Below are 12,849 nucleotides of genomic sequence, written 5' to 3'. Positions count from 1 at the left end.
TGATTTTCATAGCCCCACTTTTACTGTTTACTTAACTGTTTATAACTTTTGGGGTGAGACACATGCTTGCTTTATAACTATTTTACGTTTAGATACAAGTACTCAAATGTTATTATGCTGTCTTGCTTTGTCATGCAAATCCTCACCGTAATATCGTTAATTGCTTGGTATAACGCAAACTTAATTATTATGAGTAGGCCTATTGAGAGTAACGTCTCTAACCATTTGACCTCTGGTCTTTGGTTACATAATAATGATTCAACGACACTGACAGTACAAGGTGTCAAGGGGTAACTTTTGTTTAGTCGCGATATTACAAACTGCAGCAACACTTTTAGATTGATATATTTGGTATCAATCAACCTTAAACTAAATCTTGTGGTCTAATGCATATTATATAAACCTATGAATTTCACTCAACCTTTTTGGTTGACACTTTAAGCATGTTTTGTCTCAGGTGACGAATAAGATGATTGTTATGACTGCTACTTGATGAATTGAATGCTGCTGCATGGAGTCTTCATTTCATTACATTTACTTTGCATTTTAAAACTATTACTATTTCAGTTTAGATTTGATGTAAACACTCTTAATGCTTCCGCTGTTTTATTAATAAAGGTTTATTTCAAAACGTCTCATATAGAGTCGTTCTCGTTATACAACTGTTATGATATGAATGGTCACAAATATCTCTGGCCCTATTTGAAGTGTGACAATTAACATTATCCATATATGCTCCATCGGATTACACTCCCACCACTTCATGTGCCCATAAAGTTGCCTTACTAATTTTTAGAACTGTAATCATTTCTTAAGCAATAACAGCGGACCCAAAGACTTCCATAAAAACGAATGACAACCCGGCTTGAGTTGTACCGCAACAGACACATTCTCCATATTCTGCTAGAAAGTTTGAAAAGCACCTGTTTAACTACGCCTTCTTTTACAGACTGGGTTTTGTTACGATTTATTAACCCCATTATTATTTCCTTAACTGAAACTAGAAATATTAAACCCTATCAAACCAAAAAAACAACCAAGAAACAATTTATAACTCAAGGCTTAGCTTAATCATCTTAAACAGGGAACAAATTCATTAATTCAACTCTCAAATCATCCAAGACAAAATTGCATCTATTAGAAAGTATAGTACTACATAATATAACTTGATTAATAACCGAATCATACTCCGTTAATTAACAGTTGACCTGAATACAAAACAAAAATGTAGAACCAAAACAAAATCTCACAATCCACAACGATTAACAACAATTCAGAAAGCCACTTTCAACTAGTTCACATCCACCAGCTCAACGTCAAAAACCAGCCATGAGTTGGGTGGTATGGCTGCACCCGCACCTTTAGCACCATACCTGAATTAATAGGAACAAAAACAAATTTTAGAAAATATTACATGACGACTAAAAAGGTGGTTTGCAAATACTTTCTCAAATAATAAAAAATACAAGTAATGAAACAGTAATTTAGATATCTGAAAATAAACTTTATAAAAGGATTTAAGATATTCAATTCATTAAAAGAGTTTGTAGTCTGGTAATGTATCAAACTTCACACACATTTTACTATGTAAGCATCCAAATTCAAAAAGTTCCTATTGTATATTTTTTTCATGTTGTTGGTTACATAAAATGATGAGTTTTTTGTAAGTTCTATACATACAATAGTAAAATAGTAATTATAATGCATACAAAAGACGGTTTAGAAATATATATCTTAGGCAACTTTTAACCCGTTCAGCCTATTTAACCACTCCCTTATTAGCTTAAGTTGCTTATTTCACCCGTTAGAGATTAGAAACTCAAATCAACCCAATCAGATAATATAGATTTGATATTGCCACCATATTAGAATAATAGAACTTACCCCATTGATGGAGGAATTGTTAGTCTTCTTTTGTCCCCAACACGCATACCTGAAGTACACAAACGTTAGAGGCAGAGCATAAAAATATAAAAACATAAAATGCAAAAAGACTGCCGTTTTTTTATTTTTTATATTTTAAAAGAGGCGACATTTTTATAAATAAAAAAAGACTAGCAAAGAGGCTACTACCTTTGACACCAACATCCCATCCAGCTATCACTTGCCCAACACCTGAAATAACAAATAAACAAAATCAGCATATTAATAAACTAGTGTCACATTTTTGATATTATTATTATTAATTAATGTTAGCTTATAATACAACAAGGGTACCTAGGCGAAACTTGAAAGGTGCCTTCCCAATATTTGAGTCAAATATTTTTCCATTCTTCTGCAGCTTGCCTATGTAACGCATACTAATCTGAAAACAAAAACAAAAAACATTTTTTTTTGTTAGTTAAAGAAATCTAATAAGCAATGGAATTATTATTAACTCATTGAAATATACACTTTTTAAAATTATGAAATAAAGACACCTTTTTTCCATTATCTGCACGTTTTCCATTTGGTTTACCCATCTGAATCTCTTCAATTACTAAACCATTAGGAAAGGTTCGAACTTGAGTTGCTTTAGGTTCGCTAGCTGAACCAGGTGTCTTCTCCTGCTGTTTGTTCTTCTTTGTAATTGATCTAGTGAATATTATATTCAACAAAAGATTAGTAAAACACAAATTATATTCAATGTTTTCTCTATGTTTGTAACCTGATTACATGTGGCCAAATTGTCGGTTTGGTAACAAGTCAAAACAGGCTCAGGCCAACATAAGTAGTTTTATGTGGGTCACAATGGGTCAACTCAGACTGACCGTTGACCCAAACATAGATATAATACTTACTTTTCTGGGGTTTTTTCCGGATTTGTGTTCTGCTCCTGAACCACATTGTTACTGTTACCGTCTTCTTTTGCATCTTTTCCTTTCTTTTTCTTCTTCTTTGATTTCTTGACTTCCATTTCTGGTGTAGCAGCTTCCACTTTTTCTGGTTGACTGATAAATAATAAAACACCAAAATTAGGTAACATGTTAAAACAGGTTCAGGGAATCAAAAGATTCCACATACGGGTTTAAAAAAGGCCCCAATTATGTCCATTTATATGAACTTCATACATATATTACATAATTATATAGTAATATATATAACATTGACAGTCATACCTGGCAATAGAATCATCTTTCTTCCGTTTTGTTGACTTTTCAGAATCATCCACACCTATTTTCCTCTTGGTTTGTCCTTTTTCACCCTTTTCAGTTGATTTTTCTGAACCTTGTTTGTCACTTTGAACATTGTCCTTATCTTTATCAGCAGAAGAAATCGGAAAGCCATCTTCATCTTCACTTTCCAAAACTGGAACACTGTCAGAACTTTTTAGCACAATTTGCTTCTGAGAACCTTCATCATTATCAGAAACTTGTTTATTTTTCTTCTTTGATTGTTGAGATACAGCTTTTTCATCAGGTTTATCTTCATCAACAATCTCCTCAATCCTCACTGATTGAAAAAAAAAAAAAACGATTTAAAAAATTCATAAATCTTTAAAAACTTCACTTTAATCTTTAATTAAACTTATTGGTCATTTGACTGATTTTTTCCAGCCTATTTTTTGATTTCAGTCTCACTTACTTCCAAATAAATCCCTTTACTTCTTATACTTTAAAATTTGCTTTACAAAAGTTGCATAAATACTTATTGATACGTCTATGAACATAATACACTAGACATATGAACATATGATAAGCTGTTATACGTCAAATTATTTGTGCTATATAATTAAAAAAGAATTTACTAATCAATTGTCTAAATACATTTCATCAATTATTTTCTAACCAGATATATGTGTTTATCTGTGACATCATATGATCATTTAACAACTCATGTACAATATACAGATTCATAAATTAGTACAACTAATATATAGCAAAGTGTGTAACCAATATAACATACCTCCACTATTGGGAGCGTTCGATGAAACAAACGCGTCCATGTCATCATCAGAAAGGTCATCCACATCATCAAAGTCATACTCACCATCATCGTCAGAGCCAGAGTCAACCTCTACTCGCTCAAAGCTACCATCATCAGAATCGCTTAGAATAATTTGTTAAAGAAAAGTAGCCATAAAACAAAGCAATACATTATAGCCTTTTTATTTAATATAGAAAAAGGATACGATTCATAGTCATCTCCATCAGAATCCGGTTTTCCTCCATAAAAGAACCCCGAAAGATGAACGCTGTGAGGACCCTCTACTGAAAAAGTTACCTCATCGTATTCTTCAAACTCGATATTCAACGAGCAGGTCTCCATTTTTTTGGGAAGCAACGAGCATAGGTATACTGGCTTCTTTTCACCAACATTACAAACAACGACAGCCTTCTCTTTCGATTTAACGTTTCCTAGTGTTGCCTAAGCAACAAAAGAAAAAACAATCATCTTCAATTGTCTTGTATAACATAAAACAAAAGTTATTTTTACAAGAGCTTAAAGACATGCATGCTTTACTTGAAACAACAAGCACACGTTGCTACCCAATGAAGTATACACAAGTTTAAACATCATAAAATATTCAGGTACATCGGAAGAATGAATCATACATTATTAATTAAATAATATATAATAACAAAGCTAAATAAATTCAGCTGCCAATACATATTAATACTATCAACATTCATCTGTCGAATATAATTTATAAAAACCTAAATATATACAGATATATATAATTTATACATACAAACAATCACACACACATTAGTATCTTCTCGAGCTATAATTGAGCTCAATCTTAGAAGAAAAATCTTTTAACATGTAGACTAACATAATTAGGGCTAATTTTGAGATCACAACACGCAAAATTAGAAATATACATTTAATTCATCAGATAAAAAATGATACGAACATAATAACTTTTAAAAAAACAAAGCATCACTCAAACTAGCTTTAATTCAGCAAATAAAAAAATGATACAAACAAAATAATCAGCTCATAATTAAATTTGGACAAAAAATTACAGCAAATATTGCAAATTAATAACCAAAACAGACCTGAGATAAACGAAGCCTTCCTCTTTCATCATCATACTGATGAAGGTAGGGTTTACCTGGCTTTATTTCAATTCCTGATAATTAAACAAAACACGAATAACATTAGCATAAAAATACAACATACGTGAACGATAGAAACAAAATAATCGAATTAAGTATCTGTAGCTGAAACGCACCCCAAAACGCCATTGCTAGAGGTTGCTAAATGAAATTGAAAGTTAGTAGACTTCGCTTAAACCCTAGAAAAAGAATTGTTAGGAAGTTATGTGGTGGTTTGATTTACATATATTGAATAAAAGCCCTTTGTTAGTATGGGCTTTTTAAAATATTGGGCCATATGTACTGGGCATGTTTGGCCCATTCTATCTTAGTCTTTTTCACATTGGTCGGTAGAATATGGATGTTTTTTGAGATTAACTATGCTAAACTAGGTAGGTACGTTGTAACATGTATATATAGCCATGTAAAGCTCTAAAATGATGATATCATAATTAAGTTGATTATTCTTTAATTTTCATAGTGATGATGTTATAATTATATATTAATTTAATTAAAAAAATAATAGGAAATTTTTTATAAAAGAAAATACTAATCTCTACTAAATTGTAATTTTAATTTTCTAAAAAAATTTAAAAGACATTTATTATTACTAATTATTATTATTATTATTAAAAATATAAATACTCAACTTTAAGCGAACTTTATTATTATTATTATTTAATTTTAATATAATAATTATAATTATAAATATTAAATTATTAATATACAAATATGGATTCCTTTTTACGAAATTAATTACGTTACATATGTATGCGAAAATACATGTCTCTATATAGGGGTGTGCATGGTAAGGGAAGAACCGAATACCGTACCGGATCGAATCGATTTCGAACCGAACCGAGCTTTTTCGGTTCGGTCCTTGGTCCATAATTTTACAGATTTTTGATCTTCGGTCCGGACCGAACCGGACCAAAATCGAAAATAACACTAAAAAATACCCGAACCGTACCGTACCGAACCGATAATATTTGGTCCGGTACTCGTTCCATGTTTTTGCTTCAATTTGGGATTCGGGACGGAACCGGACCAAACAAGTTTTGTCCGGAAACATACCACGCATACCCCTATCTCTATATATTTGTACAAAATAACGACAAGTTTCTTAGTCAAATGGGTCATTAAAATAAATGACTTCAACATTTACATTTACTTAATACCTAAAATATGTCATTAAATTGTTTCGTTAAACAAACTCGTGATTTCACGGGTCATTTTACTAGTTATTATATATATTCAATTGAAAATGACAATTGGTAATATTCAATTAGAATATATCTGAAGTAAAACCCAAATCCAGGGATAGAATTATTTAGAAATTCGATGGTTATAAGAGTGCTCCCAATGGTACGTCCAAGAGCCCGTCCAAGCTTTAGTCCACGAGGACACCGTTGGTGTGACGATCGCTCCAAATCCATATGGACGAACACGTCATTCATCGATTTCATTGCGAGGTATTTGACCTCTATATGATACGTTTTGTAAACATTGCATTCTTTTTGAAAAGGCACACCATAAATGTATTTTTAAATCAAAGATTTTCGACAACTGATGATTTCTACATATAGACAATCACCGTAATAACAGTTTACAATAGTACTTCCGTTGACAATGTAGTCAAAATAAGATACATGGTGATGATTTGGTGAATGCAACGTTTCCTCGAAAAATATGTCATGTAAGACTCCATGCACATAGCTTGTATAACATATAAGCAAACAGCAGAAGACTTCTAGGGAACCTGAGAATAAACATGCTAACAAGTGTCAACACAAAGGTTGGTGAGTTCATAGTTTTAGTGTTTCGCGTAATCTATATATAAAAGTGGATCACAAGATTTCAGTTGTTTCATCCAGAAACGTTTATCAATAGATTCTACGTAATAGAGCACCCTGGTAACTAAGCTTTAACGTTATAATGATAAATACCCCATTCGTTTTAATACACGCAAACCAACGTGTCCTAAACTCAAATAACACACGTCCGTTAAAAGGCTAGCGCTCTAGCTCGAACGGGGATGTCAAGCCCTATGGATCCATATACTGTTATTCGCGCCCACCAGTCCATATCCTATGTACTGGCAGCTACTAATTACCAAAGCTAAGGGATTTTCGGTTCAAACTCAGTGTAGAATTAAGTATGTACTTGTATCCATTGCGTTTAAAATAAATTGCATGTATTCTCAGCCCAAAAATATATATTGCAAAAGCAATTAAAAAGGGAGCAATGAAACTCACCTTAGCAGCACATAAAGTTGTCCATCGTAATGTGACCGGAACTCAAAATATTAAATAATCGTAGATCTCAACCTAGAGAACATATGTTGGTCAATAAATGTCTATCAAGCTAGGTCGGGTCATAGTGTATCACAATCCTAATGCTCGAGATCGACATACAAAAGTTATCCAAAGTCGTTTCAAAAAGTCAATTTTGACAGTTGTTTAACAAAATGAGACGTACCTTATATAAGGATTCATTTACTCGATTGGTAATATTCAAAAATTCAATTTATCAATCTCGTAAACAAGTTGTTTAAATCTTAATTGCAGATTTAAAAGCAATTTCAATTAACATCAATCATAATTCAGTTGATCATATCTTTTAATCCGTTCATCGAAACTATTCGATATCTAAATGAAAAGTCATTGATTTTTCGCCAGCTTTCCAAAAACATGCATATCATATACCTTTTACCAGTAATATATGTATTTAATTCGTGATTCATCATAAACTGTTTAACGACGAAATTTAGCATACAAGCATGTATAAATATATATACTCGGGCACTAGACATGGATACACAATTAATATATAAAAGATAAAATATGAGTGCTTACGTATCAATATTGAGATTCAATATTGTAGGAAAGTACGTAGACGCAACGGAGATGATAAACACTAGGTTTGATTCACAAATATACCCATGAACATTACCCATAACCTCCATAGCTATAACTCATATTTTCCTTAGCTCAATCCGCATGAAAACCCATTTTGAAAGTGACACGCTCATGACTTCGTCGTAGTATTTTATGTATAATACTACTAATTAAAAATAATAAGATTAATAATAATAAGATTAATCTTAATAATAATAATTATAATTATAATAAAAATAATAATAATAATAATAATAATAATAATAATAATAATATAAATATAAATATATATACGAGTGTAATATGTATGTGTGCAAAACTGGAACGAATTCGACTGAATTTATAGATGTGGCCTGATTTCCAACCCCATGCGATCGCATGGTTTTTGGGCATCAAGGCCATGCGATCGCATGGCCCTCTGATCCAGCTCACAAACTTTTGTTTTCTTGTTTGTCGACATATTTATTTATTAATATATAATATATATATAATTTATATTAATTAATTATATATTATATTATATTCTCGTGCATAGTTGACTTGAAATTTTCATTCCGATGTCTCGTACGTTGTCACTCGACTTATGCCCCGGTTCCGGTTTCTCGAACGCTTTTTCGTATGCTTAGAAAACTATCACTTTATGTTTCGTGACTCGTACTTTTGTCAAAATATAGTCTTAAATTATCAACAAACTATATCACTCAAAGTATATCTTAATCTTTCGAGTGTTTTGATCATTTACTTCTATAAATCATTGTCTCGTTATTTATTAATATAATAGTATTTATCAAACGTTTCATAACCAAGTTAATATCTATTTTCAATATTTATAAACACGTCTTAAAATACATATCGCAATTTATTCATATATCTAATTCTAACATTTAATATTCCTTATTATTGTATGTGTCCAAATTACGTTATTTAAACAAACACTTTACCATTTATTCCGAATACCGTTAAACATGAATGATTTCCCAAATCAACGTGGACCTCACAACAGAAACTCGTAATAATATTATAATTCTTAAGGGACTTAATAAATATCTTTTAATTCAATCGTTTGGCATAATCTTTTAATTCCGTAGTTAAATATATCAATCAGATAATCAAACCAATAAGTTTAATGCACAATATCATTTTCTTAACACTTTGTTATGTTTTCAAGTTATAGTATATATATATGTATCTATTTACATATAATTGTTCGCGAATTGTTGAGAACAATCGAAAGGTATTTGAATAGTTTAAAATTTTGAGATTCAACTTCATAGACTTTGCTTTCGGAAACGTTAAAGATTAAGTTTAAATTTGATCAGAAATTTCTGGGTCATCACAGTTGGCACCACTTAGTCCAGCCTTTAGTCCAGGGTGTCGCCCAGCTCCTTCGTTCTTCTGCTCGTCCATTTCAATCATATTCCTGGACGGATGGACGGATATACATGCATATATTACTTGTACTATTAACATTATGTAGTGACCCGAACTTTTCCATGTTTATATATATATATATTAAATGAAATTGTTATTTACATGATTAAGTGTTTCCAACATGTTAAGCAATCAAACTTGTTAAGACTTGATTAATTGAAATAGGTTTCATATAGACAATTGACCACCCAAGTTGACCGGTGATTCACGAACGTTAAAACTTGTAAAAACTATATGATGACATATATATAGTTAACATGATTTTATTATAAGTATGTATCTCATTAGGTATTTTAACAATGAGTTATATACATAAAAATGAGACTATTAATTTAAGAAACTCGAAAACGATATATATAACGATTATCGTTATAACAACGTCTTACTAGGTACATATGAATCATATTAAGATATTGATACACTTGGTTAATTATGTTAAATGATAAGTAAATATATTATTAAGTGTATTAACAATGAAATACATATGTAAAAATAAGACTACTAACTTAATGATTTCGAAACGATACATATATGTAACGATTATCGTTGTAACGACATTTAACTGTATATATATCATACTAAGATATATTATATATCATAATATCATGATAATATAACAATTTAACATCTCATTTGTTATAATAAACAATGGGTTAACAACATTCAACAAGATCGTTAACCTAAAGGTTTCAAAACAACATTTACATGTAACGACTAACGATGACTTAACGACTCAGTTAAAATGTATATACATGTAGTGTTTTAATATGTATTCATACACTTTTGAAAGACTTCAAGACACTTATCAAAATACTTCTACTTAAAAAAAAATGCTTACAATTACATCCTCGTTCAGTTTCATCAACAATTCTACTCGTATGTACCCGTATTCGTACTCGTACAATACACAGCTTTTAGATGTATGTACTATTGGTATATACACTCCAATGATCAGCTCTTAGCAGCCCATGTGAGTCATATAACACATGTGGGAACCATCATTTGACAACTAGCATGAAATATCTCATAAAATTACAAAAATATGAGTAATCATTCATGACTTATTTACATGAAAACAAAATTACATATCCTTTATATCTAATCCATAAACCAACGACCAAAAACACCTACAAACACTTTCATTCTTCAATTTTCTTCATCTAATTGATCTCTCTCAAGTTCTATCTTCAAGTTCTAAGTGTTCTTCATAAATTCCAAAAGTTCTAGTTTCATAAAATCAAGAATACTTCCAAGATTGCAAGTTTACTTCCAAGTTTTCTAAATCCATTCCAAGTAATCATCCAAGATCAAGAAACCTTTATTAATTACAATAGGTTATCTTTCTAATACAAGGTAATAATCATATTCAAACTTTAATTCAATTTCTATAACTATAACAATCTTATTTCGAGTGGAAATCTTACTTGAAATTGTTTTCGTGTCATGATTCTGCTTCAAGAACTTTCAAGCCATACAAGGATCCTTTGAAGCTAGATCTATTTTTCTCATTTCCAGTAGGTTTATCCAAGGAACTTGAGGTAGTAATGATGTTCATAACATCATTCAATTCATACATATAAAGCTATCTTATTCGAAGGTTTAAACTTGTAATCACTAGAACATAGTTTAGTTAATTCTAAACTTGTTCGCAAATAAAAGTTAATCCTTCTAACTTGAATTTTAAAATCAACTAAACACATGTTCTATATCTATATGATATGCTAAATTAATGATTTAAAACCTGGAAACACGAAAAACACCGTAAAATCGGATTTACACCGTCGTAGTAACACCGCGGGCTGTTTTGGGTTAGTTAATTAAAAACTATGATAAACTTTGATTTAAAATTTGTTATTCTGGGAGAATGATTTTTATTATGAACATGAAACTATATCCAAAAATTATGGTTAAACTCAAAGTGGAAGTATGTTTTCTAAAATGGTCATCTAGACGTCGTTCTTTCGACTGAAATGACTACCTTTACAAAAACGACTTGTAACTTATTTTTCCGACTATAAACCTATACTTTTTCTGTTTAGATTCATAAAATAGAGTTCAATATGAAACCATAGCAATTTGATTCACTCAAAACGGATTTAAAATGAAGAAGTTATGGGTAAAACAAGATTGGATAATTTTTCTCATTTTAGCTACGTGAAAATTGGTAACAAATCTATTCCAACCATAACTTAATCAACTTGTATTGTATATTATGTAATCTTGAGATACCATAGACACGTATACAATGTTTCGACCTATCATGTCGACACATCTATATATATTTCGGAACAACCATAGACAATCTATATGTGAATGTTGGAGTTAGCTATACAGGGTTGAGGTTGATTCCAAAATATATATAGTTTGAGTTGTGATCAATACTGAGATACGTATACACTGGGTCGTGGATTGATTCAAGATAATATTTATCGATTTATTTCTGTACATCTAACTGTGAACAACTAGTTGTAGGTTACTAACGAGGACAGCTGACTTAATAAACTTAAAACATCAAAATATATTAAAAGTGTTGTAAATATATTTTGAACATACTTTGATATATATGTATATATTGTTATAGGTTCGTGAATCAACCAGTGGCCAAGTCTTACTTCCCGACGAAGTAAAAATCTGTGAAAGTGAGTTATAGTCCCACTTTTAAAATCTAATATTTTTGGGATGAGAATACATGCAGGTTTTATAAATGATTTACAAAATAGACACAAGTACGTGAAACTACATTCTATGATTGAATTATCGAAATCGAATATGCCCCTTTTTATTAAGTCTGGTAATCTAAGAATTAGGGAACAGACACCCTAATTGACGCGAATCCTAAAGATAGATCTATTGGGCCTAACAAACCCCATCCAAAGTACCGGATGCTTTAGTACTTCGAAATTTATATCATATCCGAAGGGTGTCCCGGAATGATGGGGATATTCTTAAATATGCATCTTGTTAATGTCGGTTATCAGGTGTTCACCATATGAATGATTTTTATCTCTATGTATGGGATGTGTATTGAAATATGAAATCTTGTGGTCTATTATTATGATTTGATAATATATAGGTTAAACCTATAACTCACCAACATTTTTGTTGACGTTTTAAGCATGTTTATTCTCAGGTGATTATTAAGAGCTTCCGCTGTCGCATACTTAAATAAGGACGAGATTTGGAGTCCATGCTTGTATGATATTGTGTAAAAACTGCATTCAAGAAACTTATTTCGTTGTAACATATTTGTATTGTAAACCATTATGTAATGGTCGTGTGTAAACAGGATATTTTAGATTATCATTATTTGATAATCTACGTAAAGCTTTTTAAACCTTTATTGATGAAATAAAGGTTATGGTTTGTTTTAAAATGAATGCAGTCTTTGAAAAACGTCTCATATAGAGGTCAAAACCTCGCAACGAAATCAATTAATATGGAACGTTTTTAATCAATAAGAACGGGACATTTCACATTAAAGCTTGTAACATCTTTAATTA

At 30.8% G+C, this 12,849-nt stretch overlaps 1 protein-coding gene across 1 annotated transcript; it reads right to left on the bottom strand.

Moving 5' to 3' along the window:
- Positions 1-1,075: 1,075 nt before the first annotated feature.
- Positions 1,076-5,234, bottom strand: LOC139866574 (peptidyl-prolyl cis-trans isomerase FKBP53-like). The gene is made up of 11 exons (XM_071854849.1): positions 5,159-5,234; positions 4,983-5,056; positions 4,112-4,347; positions 3,886-4,028; positions 3,099-3,432; positions 2,781-2,930; positions 2,421-2,574; positions 2,218-2,305; positions 2,074-2,115; positions 1,885-1,933; positions 1,076-1,373 (listed from the first exon to the last, which is right to left on the bottom strand). The coding sequence occupies exons 1-11, from the start codon at positions 5,169-5,171 to the stop codon at positions 1,292-1,294; spliced, it is 1,365 nt and encodes a 454-aa protein (XP_071710950.1). The 5' UTR covers positions 5,172-5,234; the 3' UTR covers positions 1,076-1,291.
- Positions 5,235-12,849: the final 7,615 nt, after the last annotated feature.

The sequence above is a fragment of the Rutidosis leptorrhynchoides genome, chromosome 9, assembly GCF_046630445.1.
Source record: "Rutidosis leptorrhynchoides isolate AG116_Rl617_1_P2 chromosome 9, CSIRO_AGI_Rlap_v1, whole genome shotgun sequence".
NCBI classification, from domain to species: domain Eukaryota; kingdom Viridiplantae; phylum Streptophyta; class Magnoliopsida; order Asterales; family Asteraceae; genus Rutidosis; species Rutidosis leptorrhynchoides.
This window is presented reverse-complemented; position numbering and strand designations above follow the sequence as displayed.